Raw genomic sequence first — 27,228 nt, 5'->3', positions numbered from 1 at the left:
TAGATCGTCTAAATTCGGATCCCTTAACTTGATAACTGACCTGATTTGAAAAGCAAGTCAATTCTTCCAACCAAGATGGAGTAACTTTTTGCATTGCGAGGATAATAACCTCCTATTATCATCTGAAATTATTTCTAAAAGATGGCTAAGTCCTACTCTATACTCTACAAATACTCACACTAGCTATTTTTTTCATTCAACTTATACATAACCTGTTAAAACTCTTACTAACTTGAGGATTTGGAGTTTCTTGCAGGTACCATCAATACCACCATCCAAGCGAGAATGTGGAAGCACTTTGGATTGTGACATTTAGGCCCATTCTTACCTTATCGGTTTCAGATCAACACCTCATACCAGTGATAGTACATTGTCCATGACTGGTTTGTGTATGACCCATTGTCAATAGACAACTAGACATTGTTATATTACTTGGTAACCCTACCTGTTAATTGTCAACAAAATTGAATCACCAACCATTTAAAATAATAATAGTAATAGAAAAAAACCTAGTTGAAAGGAGATACTGCGCCTCCATAAACACACTCATATAGAGACGAATATTTTATATGAAGATGATAATTAAAATATATATATATATATGTATTATGTTAAGTAATTTAAACAAACATACCAAATGGTTTAATGATTTTTAATTATTATCTTCCTATAAAATATAAATAATAATATTTTTTAGTACAATTTAAAAAAAAAAAAAAAAAAAAAAACTTGATTGGATATCTCATATTTCAATGATACTATGAATAAATACTCAATTGGTGGTAAAAAATGTTAAGAGGCCAACACATTTTATCAATATTAATTATTGAGTTAACACCTTATTTTTATATCATTAAAATTTAATATTTAAAATTTAGAATTAATTTAAAATTTAATTTTTAGTATTTAAAATTGACTAAATATTAACAAAAATAATACATTTTATTAGTCATGTAATATTATTTGTGACAATTATTAGGTGTTGACCCTTCTTAAGAAATAATAATAGCGATTTGGTTATCAATTCGAGTTGACGAAGTGATACCATAATGATAAGATTGATGGGTGATTGATAATGGACGAGTGATTACTAATCATGAAAACACTTAGGTAGTTGTTTAGATATAATTAGATGGGAGTTAGGAGGTGGATATTGATTAATGATTTTATTAGAACATGGGTGACCGACAACAGAGGCAGTGGTTCTGGTTCCCACGTGCAGAATCACAGATTAGTTAAGTTATTGGCAAATTAGGCCCCAATGCTCAATGATACACTGAACATGGAGGTAAATTGCATAAACTCCTTTATTAATAGAGTTTGTATTATAGAGAATAGTAACTGTAATGTGTATGTGTATTGAACTAACTCAGTGAAGGTCATTGTATACATTTAGCTATATAAAGAAGAAGAAAGCAACTAACTAGTCTGCCTAGTGATTCTGTTATAACAGAATACAGAATTAGGAAAACAGAATGCGTGTGACTTGAACTCTATGTAACTGCACTACACTTACCTGTATTATCCTCTACTGCCTGATTACTATTATTCTGTGTATATACTCTTGTGAAAGATTAAAAAAAAAAAAAAAAAAAAAAAAAAAAAAAAATAAAAAAAAAGATTTAACTGTTTTTTTTTAGATTAAATTTAATATTATGTTATATAATATCTTGTGAAAGATTTAAGAAGATATAAGAACATGGCTAGCAAACCGATCGTAATCGCCACTGCTATGATTTAGCAGGGAGACTATACATGTAATCGAACTAATTTGTCATATTAGCATTGCAAATTAGTAATTAATAACACCCTTGCTTGGTAAAATTGTGAGAACTGTTTAAATTAAGTTACCATTGAAAATTGAAATGCAATGCTGTTTAAATACTCATCAACTCTTTTACAACTAAGCTATAATAAATATAGTCCAAAAAAAATATCGCCACTTGAACGGGCACAACTTTTATTCTCACTACACAAGGCATGTTTTCGGAATCAATTTGAAATGATAACAACAACAACAACAACTTGGACTCAGATTTTAATTCAATTCGAAGAAATATTGGGGAACAAGAAAAAAATATTAATTCCTCAATCATCACGCTCGAAAATTGAAACTCACCGGTCCACGCAGGAGGAAGGAGGAGGAGGAGGCACCTGGCTGAATTGGTCAACGCCGGAGACCTCGACGCCGGCGCGTTTGATTGAATCGAACAAGGGAGAAACCATGATCCGATAATGGACGGGGCGTGAGTACTCCTCACAGGGATCGATTTGGACGCCAGTGACGCCGATTTCTCGGAGGCGGAGCCCTAGCTTCTCGCCAACGCGGGAAGCCACCTTGCCGTCCCAGAAACGATGCGATCTCGGGTAGCGGTTGAGGTTCGCGCGGTAACGAGCCACGAATTCCTGCTCGGAAGAAGAAGCCATGGCTATGATGGAAGAGGTGGAGGTGTTTTTCACCTGCGCCGTGATGTTCCGGCACGACAGCACCAGCTGCAGCAGGTGGCGGTGGTTGTTACCGTACGTACTCGCCATCTCACACTCACGTATGGATCCTCCTATAATGCTATTTTCTTTATTATGTCTTAGCATTTTTGGGTAACTTTATTGGGCCGGCCCAATTAAGCCCAATAACTATTGGTCAAATTGACTGCCGTTTTAGTGAAAAGACAAGTTTGACCGTAAGGACCTGCAGTGCAGTGCATCGCACCGTAGCTTTGCCCCACCGGGGGTGTGTCCGTACAACAAAGTGAAAGGTGTTCTTGTCGGAGGAACGAACCCTCGTTTCGAATTTCAGCTAAAGAAAGAAGGGGGAATCCGAAAGCTTATAAACCCGACGCGATTCAACTTCTCGATTTTCATCATCGTGTGGGTGAATTAATTATTCACTTTGAATTTGTAATGCAATATGATATAACTAGATGAGGATTACATTGAGTTTACTTGCAATTTTTGTTGTTGCAGGGTTGATCATCACTGTTTTGCTTAGGTTTTGGAATTTGAAGTGCAGATGCATAGTTCTTAAGCTTAACCATTCTCTTTCTTCTTCTTCTTCTTCTTCTTACTTTTTCAAAAATTAAACTATTGCTCAAAAGTCTGAAGTTCAATCAATAATAATAATAGTATATTCTTAAATTTCGTTGCCACTGTATCCTGTTGCTTCATCTTCTCAATTATTTTATTGTCTAGGTTTTTGGAGCTTTGATTTTACCTGCTAGTGTGCTCTCGCTTTGGGGAAGTCATGCTACTTGGTTCAGCATTATTGTGATCTTAGTTGGTACTACAATGATACTTTATCTCATTTTTATGCATTGTTTCCTTTTTCAGCCAATAATGTTGGACTCCTATGATGGTTGATATCCCTGTCCAGCCTATGTATTACTCACTGGAAATGGAAGAATTATTTTACTTTTTTTTTGTTGGATGAACTTTAGTTATCAATACTTGTTGGTATATGTTCCAAACAAGAAGAACAAGAATATAAAATAATGAAGAGAAGAATGAGAAAATTTATTGCCACATGTTTGAGTTGTTTATAATTACTGCTTTTATCAATGTATCAGATTTTCCTCATGTGTTCTGAACTGTGAAGGATAACTCAATCATTTCTACCACTGGAGGGTGATGGATCACCAATCTGGCCAGGGATTTGATTCAGATGATAGTGACCTTGATATACAAGTAGAAATTAGCAGAAGACTTGGTAAAGTGGAAGATGGATTCCCAAAGACATGGAACTTTGTGCAGGTGAAGAGGAGAAGTTTATTGAACAATCTGTAGCAGATATTTCAGCAGATGGAGAAGCTTTAGAACCATTCATAGGCATGGAGTTCAATTCAAGAGAAGAGGCCAGAGAACTATACATTGCCTACGGTAGGCGGATAGGATTTACAGTACGAATACACCATAACCGTCGTTCACGAGTAAATAACCAGGTTATTGGTCAAGATTTTGTCTGCTCAAAAGAAGGCTTTCGTGCAAAAAAGTATGTGCACAGAAAAGACAGAGTGCTTCCTCCTCCACCAGCCACCCGAGAAGGCTGTCAGGCCATGATAAGGTTGGCTTTGCGGGATGGAGGGAAGTGGGTTGTCACAAAATTTGTTAAGGAGCATACTCATAAGCTAATGAGTCCTAGTAAAGTTCCATGGCGAGGATCTGGGAAGCACTTGGTGAGTGAGGTATGCATGTCTCTCGGTAGATATCTGTGTTCCTGCCTTGTAGGAAACAAGTCACAGTCTCATGCCTGCTTTGTTTTACTACCTCAAACTTTTATTGATGGATTCAATGTATCTGTCACAGGATGAGAAAGATAAGAGGATCCGTGAACTATCGCTTGAGTTGTACAACGAAAGGCAAAAATACAAACGACGTTGCGCTGCATATGAAGAACAGTTAAATAATATCCTGAACTATTTGGAAAAGCACACAGAACACATGTCTGAAAAAGTTGCAGATATAGTCCGAAGTATAAGAGAGATTGAGGAGGAAAAAGCAGATTCAGATATCTGATAATTTGTGTCATTTATAGCATGTTCGACAATACTCATACACGCAGGTTGAGCTTGTAAGCCTATTTGCCATTTGAAGGTTTCTAACATAATGCTGTTAACATTTAGATTCTAGACAGTATTTAGCTTGGGGTTGTGTAACATTCAATTTGAACTTCAAGCAGCATATTAGAACAGTAGCCACTTGTTTCAATTATCTTGTTATTTTTATTCTTTTTTTTTTTTTTTTTTTTTCTGTTTTTACTGTATTCTCCAACCTAACAAGTCTGCCGTAGATCTGAACTCTATTGAAAGGTTGGTCACTGGCCAATAGGTTGCTGCATTCATATGGCAGGATTCGAAAACTAAGACAATAACAAGTAAGCTAACTACTCGACTATGGTTTAATTATCTTGTTATTATTCATGCTGAAAAGCTTTAGAACTGAGAACAGTAGCCCATAAAACTCAGAACAGTCACATGGGACTCTAGTCTCTGGCAGACCCAGGAATTTCAATATTCATAACAAAACATGGTCCACATTTCAAATTGTTGCTAATATTCCATTGTTATTTTTGGTTGTTGAATTAGGTAATGTAACCAATTAACCCCGCATCAATCTCTTTTTCTTTCACATATGCGGGGCACTTATATAAATAATTAAGAAAAGCAAAAAATAAATGGAACAGGGTAGGAATATGAGCAAATTCAACTGAAATCACCAAACAAGAGTATTACAAGTTAAAACAGAATCAGGCCTTCTGCCCCTAAAAATGAAAGAAAGAAAACACACTGTCACAATAGCAGTAGCCCACCGTTCCCTTTCCCTCCTTAGAAAAAAAGAAAGTAAGAAATCATTAGTATGTCCATCAATGTGGCATGTCAAGTTCTAAGTGCTAACCACCCAACATTCTGGGATTGGCAAAAAAAGAACAAAAAAGAAGAAACACCAACAACAACAACAAAACAACAGCAACAAGAAGCTTCAACAAGTTCATGTTGGTGGTGGTGATGATCTGCATCCTCCTATGATAATCCACGAACACTTAACTTATTTACAACGTGGGAATCATAGCATACATTAACCTTAAACCGATCAAAAACCGCCACCCCTTTTTTGTTTCTTCCTTTTTATGACTCTCACATATCTGTATACGTGCAATAATGTTGATGAAAGATGATTAACTGAGAGCACTGAATCCACCACCCTTCATCATTTGCTTGAATTCTCCATAGTTAACCATGCCATCACCATCAGCGTCCACCTTCATTATCATCTTCTTGCAATCTTCATCGGTTCTACCTTGCTTGAGCCCCAAGGAAGACAAGACCGCCCTCAACTCCTCCACGCTGATGAACCCATCTCCATTCTGGTCAAACACGTTGAAAGCTTCCTTCATGTCTTCCTCCTCATCACCACGTTCCACCATTATAGACTCGTACAGCTCCCCAAACTCTTCAACATCCACAAATCCATCCCCATTGGCATCAATCTTGTCGATCATCTGAGCTAGTTCCTTGTCCGGAATGAAGATCCCGAGATTCTCCAGGGAGACTGTCAACTCGCTCCTGGAGATTCTCCCGTCTCCATTCCGGTCGAACATCTGGAAGACTCGCCTGAGCTCATTTGGGTCCATTATTCTTGTCTTGGTGATGATAATGGCCCTGCTGGCCCTTCTTGGTGATGAAGAGGAGGAAGAAGAAGAAGAAGAAGTGTTGTTTGTTTGGTGGGGGAACCAAGAGAAGGGAAAGAAGGGTCTTAGCTTCTTTGGAATGAGAGAAATAAGGAATGAATTTAGAATGTTGTATAGAAGCAAAATAGCTGGCATTATATATCTCTGGTTCTTATTGCTTTGTTTTTCGTTCTGTTTTGCTATGCTGTGAAGGAAACTAAATAAGGAAAAAAAGTTTGAAAGGTTAAGAAAAAAGGTTTCAAGTCAAGTAATAAGTAGCTAGATACTCTCTTGTATGGTTTTTACTATGTTTTCTTTTTCTTTTTGTTGGTTTGGTTTGGTTTCATTGCAGTGCGGTTGGTGAAGCTTTTAAGCTGTGTGGTGACTTTGAAGGCATCGTACTGCTTTAACTTTAAACGCGTATTTGGATGGTTAATTATTAATTAATAATCAATTATCATTATTATTGCTATATATATGTTAGGACTTGGTTGTTCAAAGACGCGTTCATGTTAAATAATTGATTGATCTATCTTGCGTTATGCTTTTAATTAACATTTTCGTCTCAATTGGACCAATCCTTATTATATTTATTGTTTAATTAACTAACCAATGATCTAATCCAACACTCGAATAATGTAATATGGTTATGGTAGACACTATTAGTTTATACAATTAATTAAGTCCATAGTGTCTGGCGTAGTGTGGTTGATTTTAGTTTACGAAGGGTTTACTTGTATATTTCTTATGATTAATAAAACATTTTTATATATTCTTATAAAATTTATATCATTTTTTATAAAGATTTTTAATTAATAACTTTATTATGTCTTTAAAAGCACATTAAATAAATAAAAATTTAAATTTAATTATTTTATTAAATAAATAAAAATTAATACAATTTAATTAAATCTATTAATTTATTTAATATTTTTATCTATTAATTTACATAAAATTAACTAACTGAATTTTCCGGTAATTAAACCCATTAAATAAAAGAAAGGGAGTGAGGGCGTTGATGACGGATCTGAAATAAGAGAGAGACGTTGGAGAATGGAGCCCGCCAAAAAGTAAAAGCCGGCAACGACATTATAGTATGGATTAATAATGTTTAATTGTTTGATGTGTTCATGCTACTCACTCTTCCTTTCACTGTCATTGTGATAAACGGTTGGATTTCATCAACGGCCGTTTGCTTAATTGCTCTGCTTGCCTTCTTCCACGTGGCATCACTCTTATGTTGTTCACTTGTTTGTCTCTTCAATCACAATAACTTCTTCCCATTCTTATGTTGTCTCTTCTAATATCTAATAGAAAAAAATTTTGTTAACTATTATTATTTGATTTACAGATTTAGTGTAACATTTTTTTAAATATATTTAGATATAATGTGTTAAATTTAGGCTTATACAATATAAATAACAAAAATATTATATACACACTAAAAATTAATTATCAAATTAGTTACTTCTAAGTTCTAACGTATTAGTAAAAAGAAGATTTGATAAACTTGTGTATGTATATCCTTATATATCCTTAGGAACTTATTAAAAATACTATAGCACTTTCAGCTGGTGTAAGTTGAAATTATATTAAAGAATGAATAGGAGAGTATATATGATTCGTGAACATCATAAATAATCTAGCTAATTTCCAATAACTGAGTCAACTTTAAGGAGTCAAACTTCACTATGAAAAAACTTCCATACGTCATCTACTTTTATTTCCTTATTCATTGACATTTTTTCGGTCCAATTATTACAATAAGTTAGTAAGTTACCACAAGTCCTTTGAACTGGTATTTTCTTTTAAACATTCAACTTAAGAAATTGTATTTTAGTTCACTGAATGTTTGAAGCCTTCTTGATTAGGTATTTGATATTAAAAATGGATCATTTTTAACTATAAATATATACTTAATTAAAAACTGTCATTTTGTCTCATTCAAAAGAGAACATTACATAGACTACTATTCTGCAGAGTAATTTCTTAATTAAGGAGGAGTTGGTGGAAGTAAATTATTCATGATATTAATTAATTTGACAAGAAGGTGGTTGTTTCAGATGTAAGAGACAATAATGGGCATTTTGTAAGTTGTAATAAGGTAATTAAATTATCAAAAAAATATAATAACAAAAAAAACCAAAAATAATTTAAATAAAATTAATAAATATTAAATAAAATAAATTTAAATATTTTCTTTTTTGGTCTCTCTAACCGTTAAATTATAATAAGAGACGCGTCCAGGGAACATAACATTATGTTTATATGTCATGGTGAGTTGCCAGTTCTGTATGTGTAACTGTATATGTGTATCCCATGATGGTTAATAGTTAATACACGTGCATGCAGAATCTTTTATTGTGTTTAAGAGTCTATTATTATCATTATCAGTGTATAAAAAGACATTATTATAAAGAAAATGCATAATGTATTTTAGTTGCATGCATAATGAGATTGAAAATATATGTATAATGTACCAACTATCAAATATATAACTATGAAAAGTGCTCATTTGTTAAGAGTTTTTGTGGCAGCCTTGAGTTACAGTGAAAATGATCAAAAAGTGGGACAAAGTATGATTGTTGACTTTTCTATCTGAAGAAGTCTTTGGTCCTTGTAGGCTGTAGCAAAGAGTTGAAAAAGCAAAACAAAATGATCGTCGCCTGAGAGATTCGAACTCTCGCGGGGAAACCCCATGTACTTAGCAGGCACACGCCTTAACCACTCGGCCAAAGCGACAACCTGGTATTATTCACTTCAAGTTTAATTATTGGATACATTCAGAAATAAAATAAAGAAAAGTTGGGCTCACAAGGTCCAAAGATTGTTTATGGATTTTTCCTTAAGGCCCACGCGCTTTGAAACAAAATGCTTTATTCTATCTTTTGGGTTTTGAGTTTTGACATAATTCTGTTGTATTGAAATTGAAGGCACTTGGAAATGTAGAAAGGAAAGTGTTTGGCATATTGAAAGAACTTCAATTTCTGTGATTGGAACATGTCATGCATAAACATTATTGTTTACCTTGTATATTTGCCTTAACATGTCATGCAATTTAGGAGTAGATGTATGCACATATTAATTGACTGGGATAATATGGACAGTAAATTGCTTACCTTCCACTTACATTACACCTGCTACCAAACATTTATGCACACCAGGTTGATGACAAATGGATACTAAATATTCCATCATTGGTTGATTTTTTCATTTTTTAATTTGTTAGTGGTTGTTAGTGCTGTTGCAAGAAGCAATGCTGAAATTTCCCTTTACCAATGCAAATTCATTTTGGACTTGCTTAAAGAATTTGGTCTAGTTGATTCCAAACTGTCTTCTACTCAATTGACTATTTCAGGAACTTCCTTAATTGATCTCACACCATATCGAAGACTAATATGTCATTAATTTATCTCACCAATACCAGATCCGATATTTGCTTTGCAATAAGCAACTTAGCCAATATCTTGATTGCGCCACTGATTCTCACTTTCAAGCTGGTCTTATGCGACAAATTCCATTATAATATCATATAGATTTAATTAGATGATAAATCATTTAAGTTGAAATGTTTATAGAAGATAATCTTGTTTCGAGAGTGTTCTTTTTTTTTTTGGTATAGTTTGAGAGAGTGTTTTACACAAGAAAAAATGCCTTTTTATGGAATCCAAGTTCTGGACTAATTGATTATCATAATGGACTGGCCAAATCTTCTTTAAACTTGAAGTTGCAGTCCTTTGATATGTGATTCATCAACTCTATGCAGCATCTATAATTCAGATGCAATTGATACTCCATTTATCAAGTCACTATGTTGTTTTATTGGCAGCTCAACATCAGCTAAGTACTTCTTGCTGTATTGGTTCAATTAATCTGCAAATTTCAGAAGTTGCAAGTTGTTATAATAGAATGCATCACTTTCATGGATTCCTTGATACAACTATGCTTCTTTTAGGATGCTTCCATTGGATGAACCACTTAAAGAAGTCCAATCATTTTGTTTATTGAATTTCATTGCAGCATTCAGTGTATCAATGATTTAAAGAAATTAATTAATGAGTAGAAGTGGAAGAATAAGATTTCTTCTAGGTGACTAGGTACATATGAACCATAATTACACCTACATCTGATCATATAAATTCAGTCTATTTAGAAGTGATATAATTTGAAGTAAGATTTAAGACATTTTCTATGATGATTGATTATTTATCATTGAATTTATGTTAACTCTTGTGGCAACACCTATCCTAGCTTTGCTTTCATTTGGATTTTGTTTGGCTGATAAAGTAACTTATGTTGGTTCAATTTAATTCTTTCTCTTGCATTAACATTTTACATAAAAATTCACATAAATGATTACATTGATCATGAAACTTTCTATCCTTATACATTTAGAAGTGATCATTCTTCTTTAACAAGCTAGAGTTATCAATCATCATATTTGTGTGTGCCTGTGCCTCTGTGGCATCATAATCAATTATTCAAGTTGCATTGTTCTTGACCTTGAAAGTAATAGGTTTGTGGGCTCTAGGCAGAAAGGGTAGGGTATAGGGGGGACTATTTTAATTCATGCTTATATAGAGGCCCAAAACAATTAGTCATATAATGATATTTGTTACTTTCTTTGTGGTTATAATTAATAGTGACAAAGGTGCACGTGATATTGGGGATTAGCACGTGAAAGTCACAAGGTTTAAGTACCATATCTCACTACTCACCAGTCACTAGGGACTAGGCTTAGGACTGAGCATTGACCATTGAAGAGAAGAACCTAGAAGCCACTTTTCTATTTCCTATAATCTAGTAGTAAGTTATTAACCAACCCTCAACACATCCTAATTTGTTTATTTATTTATTGACTGCATTGATTTATATAGAAAGTTTGTGTTGAAAAACAGTTACTAATAGAGTAGCATGTTCTCTTCATACTAATGGTGCATGTTGTTACTGCATTACAAATCTTAGTTGACTCACTGTACACACCAACCCAGGTGCAAATACAAACAAATCAATTGGATGAGGACTTTGCATTTGATGCTCTTTAACTATATTTAATGTGCGTTTGGTATTTGCATACTCTTATGTTGTGCATGAAAGTATAAAACTGAAGTCAGCAGTAATAATCAAAGGCAAAACTAAATGGATGAAAATGCAATAAGTTTCTCATTTAATGCTTTCACCTAAACTTCCCCTATTTTCAGAACTAGCAGTTCTGTCTCATTTAATGCTTACCTTTAACTCCTCCTTCTCCTTTTTTATTTCCTCTCTCTCTCTCTTTCTGTTCTAGCTTGCACTGTAACAACACCACTACCTTGCTGACACCTTCAACAATTCATATTTCTCTCTCTTCATTCTTTCTTTTTGAAAATTTTCAAACAGTTCACACTTCAAAGCTCTATATCATCATCAAATCCATACATCAAAATAGTAATGCTGTTTTGAGTAAGAGTTTCTGTCACCTTCTACAACAAGGTAAATGCACCATGGCTTTTGTTCTTGTTAGGTCTAACTCTCTAATCAAACCATCAAACAAGCATTGAATTTTCGTTCCAATCATTGAAAAAAAAAAAATATGGACAAGAGATCCATCTAGCAAAGCTCCTGCATGTCTTCTTTGGCCACCAGAAATATTATGATTTTAAAAACCATATTGCAATGCTAGTTATCCATTAGAATTGTGGAAAAATATTCATGGGGTAATGGTGTTCTTCCAAGGCTATTTCAGCTGGGTTTCTTGCTGTGCAGTCAATAGCTATTTATATTAGTGCAAAAAGATTCCACCTTTATTTTCTGTATAAGATAACTAGTGTCTGGGTTTCATGGGGTTCTCTTCATCACAATTCTTCATTGGATTTCTTCTTGAGTTGTGGTTTTGGCATGCCTATGGTTGCAAGTTTCAAGCTTTGGCTCCATGTCTTCTGTGGCAGCCTCCTTGGTGACAAACATGTTGTTTGTGGACTGAAACCAGATGGGTCTCATACTGTGACCTGTAATGGAACAAACTCAGCCATAATTCATGAAACACCAGCTCAATTCAGTTCCTTGGTCTAACTGGTGGCGATGGCTTTGTGTGTGGGATTCTAATGAGTTCTAAGCAACCTTATTGTTGGGGTAGAAATCTTTTATTACAAAAAAATTGATGTGTCACAACTTTGGTTAAAGGAGCTCAGTACCTAGAAATCAGTGCTGGGGATAACCATCTTTGTGGATTGAGGAAACCGTTGATTTGGGGGAAAACAGAAAGGAAAAATTCAATTGTTGATTGTTGGGGCTTCAACATGAGCCGTACCTATGTGTTTGATGGAATATTCAATCAATCTCAGCTGGCTCTGGTTTCAACTGTGGCTTGTTTTCTCAAAACAGGACTGCATTCTGTTGGGCTATCATTATGCTAATATCTAGCAATTCTTGCGGTTCCTCGTGGCAAAAGATTCCGGAAGCTTGCTGCTGGTGGGAATCATGTGTGTGGAATCCTAGAAGGGGTGAATTCTAGGACTGTTTGTTGGGGAAGGAGCTTGGACGAAATGCCGGTGAAAATGGCGAAAATCACATCGATACATGCAGATGCAGGACAAGGCCTAGGTAATGTTTTATTGCCTCCAAATGAGTCCATGATCTCTATAGTAGGAGGAAGGTTCCATGCCTGCGGCATTAAGACCAATGATCTTGGAGTCATTTGCTGGGGCTATACCGATGGCCAAGGAACACCGCCAAGTGGGACTAAAATAACTGATATTGTTGCTGGTGACTATTTCAATTGTGCAAATCTTGCTGAGAAATCTAATCAGATTCTTTGTTGGGGTGTTGGATTCTCTAACTCTCTTCCAAAGCCAGCTGTGTTGCCAGGGAAGTGCAATTCCAATTCATGTCCTCCAGGTTCCTATGAAATGGAGCAGCATAAGGATAAGGGTGTTTGCAATTCATCAAATGCTCACTTTTGTGTTCCTTGCAGTGGTGCTTGTCCTTACGAAATGTATCAGACAAGTCCTTGCAATTTGACATCTGATAGGATATGTGAATATAACTGCTCTGCTTGTGTCTCACCTCAGTGCTTCTCCAATTGCTCCCCTTCTTCTCTCAGTTCTCCTCCCACCAGGAGTAGCAAAGATGAAAGATTCTGGTCTCTCCAGGTGCCGGTTGTTGTTGCGGAGATAGCTTTCGCAATTTTCATGGTTAGTGTTCTATCTACAACTGCAGTTTTGTATGTAAGGTACAAGCTTAGAGATTGTCAGTGTTCAGCAACAAGGTCATCAAAGGTGAAGAAACATAATGTGAGTTCTTCTTCACTTCAAAAGGAGAATAGTAAGACTCGTCCGGAGATTCGGAAGGCTAAGAAGTTTAACTATGAAGAACTTGAAAGGGCAACTAGTGGATTCAAAGAAGAATATATAGTGGGGAAGGGAAGCTTTTCATGTGTGTTCAAGGGTGTTCTGAAAGATGGAACAGTTGTTGCTGTCAAAAGAGCCATAAGGCACAGAAGAGTTCCAATGAGCTACAAACAGAACTTGACTTGCTCTCAAGGTTGAACCATGCACATTTGCTCAGTCTCCTAGGATATTGTGAAGAAGGAGGAGAGATAATTCTTGTTTATGAGTTATGGCTCATGGTTCTTTGCACCAACACCTCCATGGCCAAAACAAGGAGTTAAAAGAACAGCTTGATTGGATCAGAAGGGTAACAATTGCGGTCCAAGCAGCACGAGGAATAGAGTATCTCCATGGCTATGCTTGCCCTCCTGTGATTCATAGGGACATCAAGTCTTCAAACATTCTCATTGATGAAGAACACAATGCAAGAGTGGCTGATTTTGGTTTATCATTACTTGGCCCTGCAGATAGCAGCACCCCACTTGCTGAGCTACCTGCCGGAACACTCGGCTATCTTGATCCCGAGTACTATAGGCTTCATTATCTCACAACAAAATCAGATGTCTACAGCTTCGGTGTCCTACTTTTGGAACTCCTAAGTGGTAGAAAAGCCATTGACATGCAGTATGATGAAGGGAACATAGTTCAATGGGCAAAGCCTCTAATCAAATCAGGGGATATTGCTGCAATCCTTGACCCGGTTCTGAAACCTCCTCCTGATCTTGCAGCCTTGAAGAAGGTTGCCATTGTGGCTTGCAAGAGTGTGAGAATGAGAGGGAGGGATAGGCCTTCAATGGACAAAATAACAACAACTTTGGAGCATTCTCTTGCAAGGTTAATGGGTAGCCCTTGTACTGAACAACCAATTTTGCCAACTGAGGTGGTTTTGGGAAGTAGCAGATTGCACATGAAATCATCTCAGAGGTCTTCAAACAGGTCAGAAATCGATGTTGGAGAGAACGAGGATCAGAGGTATGAGTTTAGAGCACCTTCATGGATAACATTCCCAAGTGTGACTTCTTCTCAGAGGATAAAGTCATCAAGCTCAGAGGCTGAGGTTGATGTGAAGAATAATAACGGTAATGTTTGTGAAGGGAAGATCATAAACATTGGTAATAACAATGTTGGAAGTGGTGGTGATGTTTTGAAGAGTCTTGAGGAAGAGATTGGTCCTGCTTCTCCCCAAGAAAAGTTGTTCTTGCAGCATAACTTCTAACGTTGATAACATGGGAACTTTTGTGTTTTTAGTTGAGTTTTCATGATATGAATGCAACTCTTAACTTGAGTATTGACATTTTTTTTCTATTTATGGATAGTTGTGGTTCAGAATTTTAGTAGGGATATCATTTTCTTTTCATGGAACTATATTTGGGATGTAGTAGTAGACTAGTACTATCGTGTTAATGCAACTATCATCATAATTTATTTATTGTAAAGGTTGTCATCCGTGTTTAATGAATGACAATTTAACATTTTTGGCGTCATTTCATTTCTTCTATGAAAAACAATTGATAAAATTGAGGTTGCCTTAAATGCAGGTTGACAATCTCTGCATGCTTGAATAATGAAAATATAAAAAAAATGCCCCCACGCAGGATCGAACTACGGACCTTCAGTTTACAAGACTGACGCTCTACCACTGAGCTATAGGGGCAGTTTTGCTTAGCTTTTGGATTCTTTAATATATAAATAAAATTAATACTGAGGAACCACACAAATCAAACACGAGAAAATGCTGAGAAGACAGAAATAATAAGACCCGAAGTAGGTAACGAAACCCAATTGATGAAGGCTTGGCTACAAAAGAAACCATGGATATTTGGTCAGGGCATTCTGTACAGAATAAGCTTATTATTTAAATGCTATACAAAGAAGGTAGGCTTGAATCAAAATTTACAAAATCAACAATGGAGTAAATTCTATCAAGGCATTTGAATGCCTGTTATGGGTCATAATATTGTTAGAACAACTACACAAGAATGGACTCAAAAGGACCTGTACATTGACTGAACTGGTTTCTTCTACCAACTTAAGTATCACACCATATAAAGTTGTCCAATGAATTCCATTGAACTTGAAAAACTAATCTACCAAATGAACCTAATGCTAAATGGAGCATATGCCTTGGTCAGCAAATATACTTCTTGCATGATTTTTCCTAGTAGCACCTTCAACACTGGTCATTGATTGTGTTTCATCCGGTGAAATACCTCAAATACTAGAAATTAATAGTTGAACCTATCTATGACGCTGTTGTTCTTCAGCTTCAATCTCCTTCACATTGCCTACTATGTGCTGTATTTTCTTTGAAAGACTATTATTATGCTCCTCAATGTGTTCAAATAACAATTCAAGTTGCCTTTTATAAGCTGCACACCGTTTTTTCTCTATAGCCAATTGCTGAGATAGTTCTCGAATTTTATCATGTTCATTCTGAAAATTGCAAAAGAAAATAACAGAGGTAAGTAAGTGGAGAAAAACCAAATACGAGTATCAGAGATTATTCAAAAGATCACTTAAGTTTCTTCATAGGACATGGTTTAACGGAGAAAAACAAATGCATAGATAAGAGCCTTTTTCCTTTTTCTTTTTAATAAAAGACAAGTTTAGCTTATTACTAATAGTACTACAAATATGACTATGACTCTGGAACATCTTAATAATTCAGGGATAAGGTGAGTATATATATTCTTAATTTTTGCATCTTTGTAAAACTATATTTTCACTCTGAAAACATGAAGTACTTCAGAAAGAATCAATCTTGTATTTGGGAACGTTCACTCAAAAGTAATTTTGGGTCAATTCTGTAAAGGCATAAGATGGGAACTTCATTAGTATTAGCTGCTGAATTCAAACTCTTGTGAGGGTTGCATAGATAGTTGATAGCACTGTTCCAGTTGCAATCTTTCTATCAGGCATAGACTAAGAACTCACATATTATCATATACATATTTCAGTAAAAGAAGAACATTAACTCACCGGATATTGTTCATAAATGCAATCCCTTCTGCCTTTTCCAGGTGTCAAAGGGTGTGTGTGCTCCTTTACAAACTTTGTGACAACCCATTTACCGGAACTAACTTTCCTCACCAAAATCATTGCCCTGCAACCAACCCTTGTCTCTGCCCTTTGCCTTACAATTTTTTCACGCTTATCGGGCATTCTGTAACCCTCTTTGTTGCAAACAAGAGCACGTCCAATTGCAGAACCATCACGCCTTGACCGTGAGAGCTTACTTACACGTATGACAAATCCAACACGCGTGGCATATGCATTATAAAATGCATGCGCTGTTGCTTCCGAATCAAACTCCTGACCCACGTATGGCTCATCAGCTGACACAACCGATACAGCAGGAATTGCTGAGGGGATTGTGTCCCCTCCAGAAGAATCTTGTGTTATATTACCATCTTGATCTTGTTTGTAAGCTGGATCAAAGGAACAGCTAGCAATTTTATCTTCATCAACAAAGCTACTGCTAACTTCTCCTATGGTAGCATGTGCTATTGTCTCACCATTAATGGAGCCATCAATCCCGAGCTCCACTGCAGCACAAACAAATATGTTATAAGTTGTAGTTCATGCAAAACAGCCATTAATGAAGCTTTGTACCAGAAAATAGTATTGTCCTCAAAACAATGTAGTTCATGCAAAGGGGTTCTAACATATTCTCAGCTCAGGCCACAATCAAGCAAAGCCCAATATCACTAAACACAAGTTAGGCCATTGCGTTAATAATAATTAAATAGTAATTAAAAAATAATCATTACTCGTTCAGCAAAAAATACCACTAACCAGTAACCACAAGTTCAAACGGAATCCAAAACTCTCAGCTTAAGTCAAACGACTCATTAATTGCATAAAACTCAAATGAGAAAAGTATATCGATCACAAATTCATAGATGTACATACTGCAATTCAACACAAAAAAGAAACAAGGATCCAGGTTTCAGCTATTTAGCTCATTCCCAAAAGAACTCTATGATGAGATGGAAAGTAAGGGTGCATGCTACATCGCTTGTAATTCAAAGCCAAATGAACTAGGAAGACAGTTATTTAACGAACCAGAAGAAAGAGGAAAACCCTAAAATTGAAGAATCGAATTGTTCAATTGAGTTGAAGGAGCTGAAAGAGGGAAAAATGGAAATGGAGTTAAGCTTACTGAAAATTGAGAACGACGCGAATTCGATTGTCGTAGGAAGCGTCCTTGATTGTGAGAATTATGCTCTGTGTGTGAGCGCGCGCGTGTGTTCCGTGCAGTTGCAGAGAGAGAGAAAGAGAGAGAGAAGATTCAGAACGGAACAGAAGGGAGGAGAGGGATTCGGTATGGAAAGGCGCATGGAGGTTCAAGCGCACCTCACATGTCATCACCCCATTGGCTACGTTTCTTGCTATGCCAAAAATAAAAGTCAACTTTTCCCTTTGTTAAATTTTAAATTTTATTTTCACCAAAAAAAGAAATTCTTAAATTTTATGATATTTTTTAGATTATTATTATTGGTCTATGGTGATATTTTCGTTGCTATTAGTATATATTAAAATTAATTATTAATATAAAATATAAAATATACATTAAACAACACATATAAATAAACAATTTAGTAGTTAATTTTGTTGTATAATATTTATATTTACACTTTTCTAACCATTTACTTTTCAAATTTTTTGTCATTTACTTGTTTAATTTTTTTTTTTTTGGTACAAAACTTGTTTAATTATTTATCCGAGTCTTTTTAAGTTTTTATTTTAAGTTTTGGTCAATTGTTTTTAACTTTTTGTCCAATCCATTTGACTTGGTCCTCTTCTTTAGAGGCTTTTACAATTGCAATGTTTTTTGGGTCAGACAATTGGAATGTTGGACCATCACAATAATCTTACCAGTGAATTGGGCTTATGTTGTGGCCTAGGTGGGATATTTTTCTACGGTAGACATTTCTATTGGGCCACCAGTGTCTTTGCGCTCTTCACTTTGGAACTGCAATATTAAATACAACTATTGGGCCTGTGACCCTCTGTTAACCCAAAAAAATGCCCTATTCACCTCCAGTTATATATCTAGTCATTTGTTTAGGCAATAAATTTTAACCTGCTTCTTTATTTTTTTTGTTTTTTTTTTTTGGACGCTACTCCAGACAAACCAAACAGACAAATCCGATCTTTAATAAATTTCTAAAAAAGACAACTTAAAAGGAAAACTTCATACATACCGGGTAATATTGAGGAAGCGGACCAGCTCCATCGGAGCAAGAAGAAATTATGAAACGATGAAGGTGAATACGGAGGGGAGACAGCAAAGACAGCTAGAGAGGAGGATTGGATGGTGGAGAAGACCGCTTTGGTTGGAGCCAACGGAAGGACTAGGATTTACGCCGACCTGGTCATGCATGGAAGTGCTGTACCAGACTTCGATTCTGAGGATTCCAGCGAGGATGGAGATTCTTCAGAGAGTGATTCCAATGAAGGGAACCAGGAGGACAGGGTGGAGGAGCTAGAGATGAGTCAGTTTCAAAAGGAGGCTCTAAGGAGATGCAGGAAGGAAGAGAGAGCTATTTTGTCTATATCTGCAAGGGGGCTACAAAATGGCATTATAAGCATCCTTGTCAACAAGGCGAAGAAGAAGAGATTGAAGGGACCTTGGAAGCATGCCCTCATTGTTAAGTTGCAGGGACGCAAAATTTCATATGCAGTGATGAAAACGCAAACTAGACAAAATTTGGGCTAAGATGGGAGGTATGGATCTGATCGACCTAGGGAATGAGTCTTTCGTGGTCAGATTATACAACCAGGAAGATTTCAACCATGTATAGAAGGGGGCCGTGGTTAATGATCATTCACTAGCTCCGATCAAGAGATGGTGCCGTAACACCCAAATTTTTTAGAAGTCGTATTTCGAATGAATCTCAAATTTTATATATATATATATATATATATTTTTAATTTCAGAAATTACTTTTAGTGAAAATAATTAAAGGTAATTAATTAGATTTGAAATAAATTAAAGTTTTTATCCAAACTTTATATTTATAGATTATTTTTCTATTTATGATTAAAGTTTTAGAAATTTGCAAAATAATGAGGTTTGGCTTTTTAAATTAGAATTTTGTCTGATTCTATAGTTATTAAATTATCTTCAATATTTAAATTATAAAATTGGTAGTTATAAAATAAACTGAAATTTTATATAATTTGATTTTAGATAATTTAATTTATATCATTTAATACTTTAAGTTAAAGATAAAAAAAATTAATTATATTACCATGAATTTTCAATTAGAATAATTTATTGAGAATCAATTAGTATTTTTATACTACGAATAATATTTTAAAATAATTTTAGAGATTTAATTAGATTTCAAAATTTATACTTCATGCCTCAATTTTATTAAAATTACTCTACTATAATTAAATCCAAAATCTTAATTTTATACACAAATCCTAATCCCAATTAAATTACAATTTTTCCCCTTACTCCTAATGAAACCCTAGCCGCCATTAGCCTTCACCAACACCTACAGCAACTGAAACCCCCTTTTGTTCAACCAAAATACACACCCGTCAGGAAAAGAAAAAAAAAAGAAAGAAGGGGAAGAAGGATGGGGAACCGAGGAAGGAAGGAGAGGGGGGAGAAGAGTGAGGCGGCGCAGTGGGTGTCACTGTCACCGTCGCCGCCGCTGCTAACAGATGAGAGAAGAGATATGAGAGAGAAGGAGAGTGTCGCAAGGAAGCCGTCGCGTCGCGTCGCGTCGCCGTTTGCACCAGCGCCAAGGAGGACCGCGCGAGAAGGAGGCGCCACCATCGCTGTTTTCATCACGTGTGGAGTCGCCGTTGCTGACAAGCCCAGCCGCCGCCTAGTTGTGTCGCCGCCATGAAGACCTCGCCGACGTCTTTTCCTTAGCAGATCGTCACCGTCTTTGGAGCAGAGAGCGAAAGAGATCTCACGGTGGTGGAAGCAGGGAGGCACCGCCGTACAGCAAGAAACTACCACCGCCGTTGCGCGCTCCGTCACCGCTACTGCTGGAGCTGCGCCGCCGTGACCGAGCTTCTGCCGCTTGAAACTCGCTGCCATTGCCACCAGAAACCGCCACTAAGGCCTAAGTCAGTTTGGTAAGCTCTAATCTTACCTCAGATCTTCTTTTCTGTTAAGTTGCTTCTACCGTGAGTTGTTACTGAGGGTGTTTGCATCGGATTATACAGTCACCGCTGCTGCAGGACCATCAGAGCTTCCGGCCATTATTAGAGCTGTTGTCCGGTCAATTTAGAAGCTGCTACTATGTCGTTCTATTCTGTTTATCATGGTAAGATTATTTGGTTCCATTCTTGTTTATTGCAATACTCTATTATCAATCATGTTCTAATATCGCTCAATATCCGTCCCACGTTAACTCTAAATTATGTCAAATATGTGGTTGTTGCTGTAATCCCTACGGTTGATTGGGAATTTCTGCAGTTGCTGCCTATTAACATGAGAATAAGGATTTAATGGGTTTAATTATGCAACTTACGACCAATTGAGGTAGGAGTTTTTCTTAAAATCTATTTTATATTACAGATTTGTTATAAATAGATATTAACGTGAGAAACATATGTCTGTGATTATGATTGTTTTATAAATGTGATTGTTTGCTGGACTGAATGGCTGATTGCTTGATTGCTTGGGTGGTTTGTGATTGCTGAACAGAAATTAGTTTGAAAGGTTATTTAGTTGATTATTATGAAAAATGGCTTTTTTGGTTTTGAAGCTATTTTTGATAATGTAAACGACTCGGCTTTGGAGATGATTTGGAATATGAAACTAAATTAATTTTGGAAATAGCTTAATTTTGAGTTAGTCTGACTTTATAAATGACTTTATAAATGATTTAGTATTTGAGCTGGTTTGATTTTAAAAAGAGATTTATTATTGGCACTGATTCGTTTTGAAAACAATTTGTTATTGGAACTGGTTGAATTTTGGAAATGAATGAGATTTGAGAAAGGTTTGGATGGGACCCGAAAAGGGTGGCAGTGTCCGAGTTTTAGAGGAGATGCTGTCGAAATTTTATAAAATTGGAAGTTTTATTTGAAGTAATTAATTAAAAAGATTTGTTTTTAAACATTATATGTTTTAAGATGGATTTATTTATCAAAGAAAGAATTATGTTTTGAATTGGAATTGTTAATGGACGAAATGGAAAGAAGGATGATGATGATTCTCTTTGAAATATGGTTTTTGAATGAATTTGGAAATGAGATTTGGATTGGAGAATGATTATGATGTTGAGAATATTGAGAATGTTGAGATATTGATTGAGAATGTTGAGCTATGATCTTTGAATTATTCAAATAGCTTATGAATTTGAATTATCTGAGATACGAGGTTCCTTGGATAAAGTACCATGGCTTGCCACCACGTGTACCAGGTTGAAAACTCGATACTCTTTTGACCCTATGATGTAAGTGTGACCGGGAACTATATAAATTTCTGGGAATGTTACCCGCATTGAGCAATATTGATTATTTAAGAAAAAGCTATGCATAGACTCTTGGGGATGCACGTCGGGGGACAGTCTAAGGACAATTCAGACTTGTCGGGTTGGCTGGATAACCAACAGATGAGCCTCATCAGCCATAGGACAGGCATGCATTATATGCATTTGAATGTTTTGCTTGGGTTTGAACTTGTTTTGGTTTGTCTAATTGCTAAACTGTTCTTAATTGGTACTTGAACTATTTGCTGTAACTGCTACCTACTTGTGCTTTCCTTGTCTGTCTTGCCTGTGTTTGTCCTGGTGTACTACATTTGAGAATGAACTTTGGTGCTGAATTAATGATTGTGTTGTTTGATTGCATGGTTGTTTCTAATTGAGATTTTCTTATGAGAAAGGAAAGGTTTCAGATTTCTGAAAGATTAAACATTGTTTCTTTGAAAAGGTTTTAAACGATTACCTATTGGTCTTTAAAAGATTCATGAGGCAATGATAATCACTGGGCTTGAAAACAGTTTTCTTATTAAATATCTTCCTATGACAACTTTGAAACTCCGTGGTGAGACCATATGGTTAGGTTCTCACCCTCCTACAGCTTTACCTTTTCAGGAACCGGATGAAGGAGCATTAAGAAGCATTAAACTGCGTTTGATATTATATGTTGTTGTATTAATTAGATTATTTTCTTTTCTCGTCTTTGTTATTACAATTTTGTAAGAGGGATAGGAGTTGTATGTTTTATATATATAACATATTACAAGATATTAAGTAAGAAGTTTTGTATATGAATTTATGCCTGCTTGTTTTTTTTTTAGATTTAGTATTTATTTCCGGTTTTTCAAAGAAATTAGTGATACAGTGTTGTGTCATACGCTCCTATTTTAATATTATGTATATAAAGTAGTCGTAATACTTCTTTCTATTAGAGTGGCGCAGCCGGAAGCGTGACATTTTTGTAGTGAGGGTGTTACATTATGGTATCAGAGTGATCGTTCCTATAGAGCCTGAGGAATGGACCGATTATGCTTCAATTGCACACTCTAAGTGTCTGTCATGTTATAGGTCTTGTCCGAATGACGAGAATTGGAGCTTTATGCACATGATTGTCTTTTGATTAACGCTGTTAGCTTACCATTGCATATCTGTTGATATTAAGTCTGGCCAGCTTAATGTTGATGGTTTATCTGTATGGTAAAATTAATGGGTTATCATGGACAAAGTATAATTAATATGCGATGCGGTTCATGGGTTCTGGGAGCGTTAGGAATTAATTTTTGAAATTTGTTCCGTTTCGACGTATAATCTTGTTCGTGTCGTGTAGTTTAGTACACCATTTTCTCTGAATTCCTTGTTTTAGATTTTTCCTTTTAGGATATGGTTCAACTCTGTTCCTAGCGATACTTATTCATTCCTATATATATATATATATATATATATATATATGCTTGATTATAATCCTGATTATTCACATAAAATCATTTGGAACCTTTATGCTTGATGTTTCACATATTACTCTCTACGAATCATGAGTTTTTCTTTTGAGTTAATTTTGATGGTCCTTAATTCTTTAAAAAATGTCAGATGTTATTCCTTGATTAGTTTACACCGAAGGTAGGTGCTTTAATCATGCCACATGATGCGCGTGTTGCTTATTCTTCGATTTATCATCTTTTTCGCTCCTTGTTTCAGTTCTTTTTGTAACCAGATTTGATTATCCATCATTGTTATTATTTATGCATTTCTTCATAAATTCTGTATCCTTTTATTCGATCTTAAATATGTTCTAGCATAACACATAATTCTTAATACTTGAGTAATTTGAAACCGTGAGAGTTACGATTCGTAACAAGTTAATTGTGTGATTTGGTTCTTCTACTTCGCCTTCTACAACTTATGTGTATTTTGCCCAGGTTACAATTTTTGATCCTATTTTCCTCTAAATGAATAAAGTACTCCCCTTAGTAAAAATTTCGAGTTTGTCTTGGTATGAGATAACAATTCTAGTAATATTCTTTCGAAGTTTTTGCTTCGAAATCTTCGTTGAGAAGAGTTTTGATCTTTTTATTTTATTTGATCTTGTCTGTAACCATTCTTTGAATTCTAGATATGACTATCTCTGATCTTACATGTACTTTTCTACAAGAAATAAATAAATCCTTTATGTAGCTAAAAACATACTTGTTTTTAAAGGTACTATCTATACACTTATTAACTATATAGGAACACTTTACATTAAATTTTTTTCTTTGAACATAATTTAATTCTCCTCCAATATCTACTCAAATTTTTATATATGTCTTTACTTGATTATGTATTCTAAGATTCTTGATAAGAAATTTTTGCTTCTATTCTAGTTAATCTCTAATTGACAAACTTCATATAATTTATTTTAAATTGGATTGTTTTGACGCAATATCTTATCAAAACTTCTAGTAATTATTTTGGGAAAGTGAATTCATTCCTTCATAGGGTTAAAACTTGATTTTCCCTTTCGATACATCTTCTTGTTTTTGTACATTCTTGTTTACTTATAATTTCAAATGTTTCTCCAAGTTTTTGTGGAACACCATTTTGGTTGCTTATTCTTTTTTATCAAAATTTGTATTCCTTTGAGTGAACTTCAAAATTATTTTGGTACAACATACTACTTTTTATAATCTTGTTCTAAGGTTTTTGTTTCGGATCCCATTGAAAAAAAACTTCAATTAAGTTCTTTTGCTAGATTCTATCCGTAGCCCTACTTTCAATTTCAATGAAATCGTTTTGGAACTTAGCATATATTCACTGATATGAAGCTCTAAAACTTTCTTATGTAATCAAAACCCATTTGTTTGTAACGTACCAAGTATTCTTTTATTGACTAATTTATCTCGGACTTTCTCTTCTGAATAGAATTTAGTTCTACCTCTAAGTTTGATATAAATTTTTATGCAAATTCTTGTTTGACTACGATCTTTTAAGATTTTTTGACATTTTTGACTCAATTAATTTTCATTATTTTAAGTTTTGCACAAATCTAATTTAACTTGAATTTGTTTTAACATAACCCAATATTTACGCTTCTATTACCTCTCTTGAAGGATATTGTTCATACCCTGGGTCGAGCTGTTCGACCCGGGATGTTCTACAGACAAAGCGACCGACCTCTTCAGGTCAGGACAACCCGACCTCTTTTCAAAGAGCTCGGCCAAGTCACAAGAAAGCCCAAACAAAGGGCCCAAATAGAGGAACACGTCCCAAATCCAAGGGCAGCCCAAGCCCATAGAGATAAAGGCGGTTCCCTTAAAGATGACCTCGCTTAAAGATAAGATAAAGATAAGATAAGATAACTAACTTATCTTATCCGCAGAAGGCCACATCTCACCATTATAAATACATTGGAGCACCCAGGTATAACTCATACTCTGATTCTACTCAATACCTGCTTAATACCCTTGCTAACTTAAGCATCGGAGTCCCTTGCAGGTACCCCCACCCTCCGGGGACGAAGGATCAACACCACTTTCAGATATCACAAGTCGGACACACAAGCTCCGGCGACCACATACCCGCCAGACACATCGGCTCCGACCAACGCAGGAGATCTCGACCGAGATCGACCTATAGTTTCAGGTAACCCTCGGAACATTGGCGCCATTGCCGGGGAGCCTGGAAGTCATCCCAACACCATAGCGGACAACCATGACAACGACCACTACTCGAGTTTGGAAGATAGAACGCCACACAAGAACACGGATGCTGTATTTAAGAATACTCCGGAATCCAATGGAGACAAAAATTCATCAAATCCAGGGGCGATAGAAGCGCTTCAAAATCAATTGGAGCAACTTGAGAAAGAAGCCCAACATCAACGTGAAAAAAAAGAAGATCTGCGTCGGGAGATAAGGCGGCGCCGAGAATTAGAAGATAAGCTTATGAAACTCGAAGCCGATCTCAAAACTAAAGCTACTCGACCATCCATAGAGGATAGCTCTCAGAAAGATCAAGATCCCTTCACCAGGGAAATTATGAAGACCAAAATCCCAAAAGATTTCAAACTTCTGGATATGATTCTATATGACGGCACCTCGGATCCCAAACACCATCGCAGCAACTTCAGAAGTAGAATGTACCTCACTGATGTCTCAGATGCAGTTCGCTGCAAAGCCTTTCCAACAACTCTCACCAAGACAGCCATTAAATGGTTCGACAATCTACCTCCAAAATCCATCTCGAGTTTCGACGACTGGCCAAAAAGTTCCTGGCCCGATTTTCCATACAAAAGGACAAAGTCAAACACGCACCCAGCCTACTAGGGATCAAGCAAGGAGATCGGGAGAGTCTTCGCAGCTACATGGAAAGATTCAACAAAACATGCATGGACATACAAAGTCTACCAACAGAAGTCGCTATCATGGGCCTCATAAACGGCCTACGAGAAGGACCATTCAGACAATCTATATCAAAGAGGTACCCGACATCCCTAGACGAAGTACAAGAACGGGCACAGAAGTACATCAACATGGAGGAAAATTCTCGACTTGGCAAAGCCACGAGGTTCGGTTCTGCCTACCGAGATAAAGAATCCAAGAAAGAGGAAGATTGCTCCGGAGAGAAAATAAAAAAATATCATAACTATACCCTCCTTAGGGTATCCCTGGTAGATGTTTACAAAGAAGTCTGCCATACAGAAAAAATACCCCCAGCTCGGCCACTTAAAGGCAAAAGGGGAGGAGGAAATCGGAATGAATACTGTGAGTATCATCGAGTCCGAGGACATTCCACCAACGAATGCTTTGACTTGAAAAATGTCATAGAGAAATTAGTTAGGGAAGGAAAACTAGATCGGTTCCTGGCTAATCGGGACGAAGAACCAAGGAAAAGAAGAAGGGATGAAGATGTCGGACGATCTGAACGATCACCCCGCACACCGGAAAGACATGTCCATGTGATACACGGCGGATTCGCTGGAGGAGGAATCTCCAAGTCATCTCGCAAGCGACACCTCAAAGAAGTATACCACGTCGAAGGCAAGAAAGAAGTGCCAGACATCCCAGCAATCACGTTTACCAAAGAAGATGCATCTGGAATCATTTCAGAACACGACGACCCCATGGTCATCACAATTATATTGGCAAACGCCAACCTCCACCGTACATTAATTGATCAAGGAAGCTCCGCCGACATTCTATTCAAAACTGCCTTCGACAAGCTTGGCTCAGAAGAGAAAGAGCTAAAAGCATATCCGAACAGCCTG

At 36.0% G+C, this 27,228-nt stretch overlaps 4 protein-coding genes, 2 non-coding genes and 1 pseudogene across 23 annotated transcripts; 2 read left to right on the top strand and 5 right to left on the bottom strand.

Moving 5' to 3' along the window:
• Positions 1 to 44: 44 nt before the first annotated feature.
• LOC112706605 (uncharacterized) lies at positions 45 to 2,540 on the bottom strand. Its single transcript, XM_025757988.3, has 2 exons — positions 2,120 to 2,540; positions 45 to 445 (listed from the first exon to the last, which is right to left on the bottom strand). Exons 1-2 carry the CDS (start codon positions 2,533 to 2,535, stop codon positions 442 to 444), a joined length of 420 nt encoding a protein of 139 aa, XP_025613773.1. The 5' UTR covers positions 2,536 to 2,540; the 3' UTR covers positions 45 to 441.
• LOC112706603 (protein FAR1-RELATED SEQUENCE 5) lies at positions 2,407 to 4,701 on the top strand. 17 transcript variants are annotated; one of them, XM_072201652.1, is made up of 5 exons: positions 2,407 to 2,546; positions 2,663 to 2,868; positions 3,190 to 3,277; positions 3,564 to 4,178; positions 4,300 to 4,701. In XM_072201652.1, the coding sequence occupies exons 4-5, from the start codon at positions 3,732 to 3,734 to the stop codon at positions 4,507 to 4,509; spliced, it is 657 nt and encodes a 218-aa protein (XP_072057753.1). In that variant the 5' UTR covers positions 2,407 to 2,546; positions 2,663 to 2,868; positions 3,190 to 3,277; positions 3,564 to 3,731; the 3' UTR covers positions 4,510 to 4,701. The 17 variants fall into 17 exon arrangements, with proteins under 17 accessions (XP_072057753.1, XP_072057761.1, XP_072057752.1 ...); XM_072201660.1 differs by having other exon boundaries at positions 2,965 to 3,277; positions 3,593 to 4,169; XM_072201651.1 differs by having other exon boundaries at positions 2,965 to 3,277; positions 3,593 to 4,178.
• A 483-nt stretch (positions 4,702 to 5,184) lies between these two features.
• On the bottom strand, positions 5,185 to 6,520 carry LOC112706604 (calmodulin-like protein 3). The gene has a single exon (XM_025757987.3). The coding sequence runs from the start codon at positions 6,314 to 6,316 to the stop codon at positions 5,669 to 5,671; it is 648 nt and encodes a 215-aa protein (XP_025613772.1). The 5' UTR covers positions 6,317 to 6,520; the 3' UTR covers positions 5,185 to 5,668.
• A 2,300-nt stretch (positions 6,521 to 8,820) lies between these two features.
• Positions 8,821 to 8,902, bottom strand: TRNAS-GCU (transfer RNA serine (anticodon GCU)). Its single transcript has one exon. It is a non-coding gene; the product is annotated as a tRNA-Ser (tRNA).
• A 2,957-nt stretch (positions 8,903 to 11,859) lies between these two features.
• On the top strand, positions 11,860 to 14,999 carry LOC112705147 (serine/threonine-protein kinase-like protein ACR4; annotated as a pseudogene).
• Positions 15,000 to 15,109: 110 nt separating this feature from the next.
• Positions 15,110 to 15,181, bottom strand: TRNAT-UGU (transfer RNA threonine (anticodon UGU)). Its single transcript has one exon. It is a non-coding gene; the product is annotated as a tRNA-Thr (tRNA).
• Positions 15,182 to 15,419: 238 nt separating this feature from the next.
• On the bottom strand, positions 15,420 to 17,941 carry LOC112706602 (protein FAR1-RELATED SEQUENCE 6). 2 transcript variants are annotated; one of them, XM_025757985.3, is made up of 3 exons: positions 17,690 to 17,941; positions 16,507 to 17,072; positions 15,420 to 15,960 (listed from the first exon to the last, which is right to left on the bottom strand). In XM_025757985.3, coding segments are annotated over exons 1-3 (762 nt in total). In that variant the 5' UTR covers positions 17,691 to 17,941; the 3' UTR covers positions 15,420 to 15,765. The 2 variants fall into 2 exon arrangements, with proteins under 2 accessions (XP_025613770.1, XP_025613771.1); XM_025757986.3 differs by having other exon boundaries at positions 17,440 to 17,708.
• Positions 17,942 to 27,228: the final 9,287 nt, after the last annotated feature.

This window comes from Arachis hypogaea, chromosome 8 (genome assembly GCF_003086295.3).
Source record: "Arachis hypogaea cultivar Tifrunner chromosome 8, arahy.Tifrunner.gnm2.J5K5, whole genome shotgun sequence".
Taxonomy (NCBI): Eukaryota; Viridiplantae; Streptophyta; class Magnoliopsida; order Fabales; family Fabaceae; genus Arachis; species Arachis hypogaea.
Note: the sequence above shows the minus strand (reverse complement) of the source record. Positions and strands in the feature narration are given on the sequence as shown.

Coding starts and splice junctions, on each gene's coding strand:
- LOC112706605 (XM_025757988.3), bottom strand. CDS start 2,535: ATGGCGAGTACGTACGGTAACAACCACCGCCACCTGCTGCAGCTGGTG.
- LOC112706603 (XM_072201652.1), top strand. CDS start 3,732: ATGGAACTTTGTGCAGGTGAAGAGGAGAAGTTTATTGAACAATCTGTA. Junction 4,179..4,299: donor GGAAGCACTTGGTGAGTGAG/GTATGCATGTCT, acceptor TATCTGTCACAG/GATGAGAAAGATAAGAGGAT.
- LOC112706604 (XM_025757987.3), bottom strand. CDS start 6,316: ATGCCAGCTATTTTGCTTCTATACAACATTCTAAATTCATTCCTTATT.
- LOC112706602 (XM_025757985.3), bottom strand. Junction 15,961..16,506: donor GCATTTATGAACAATATCCG/GTGAGTTAATGT, acceptor TGCAATTTTCAG/AATGAACATGATAAAATTCG.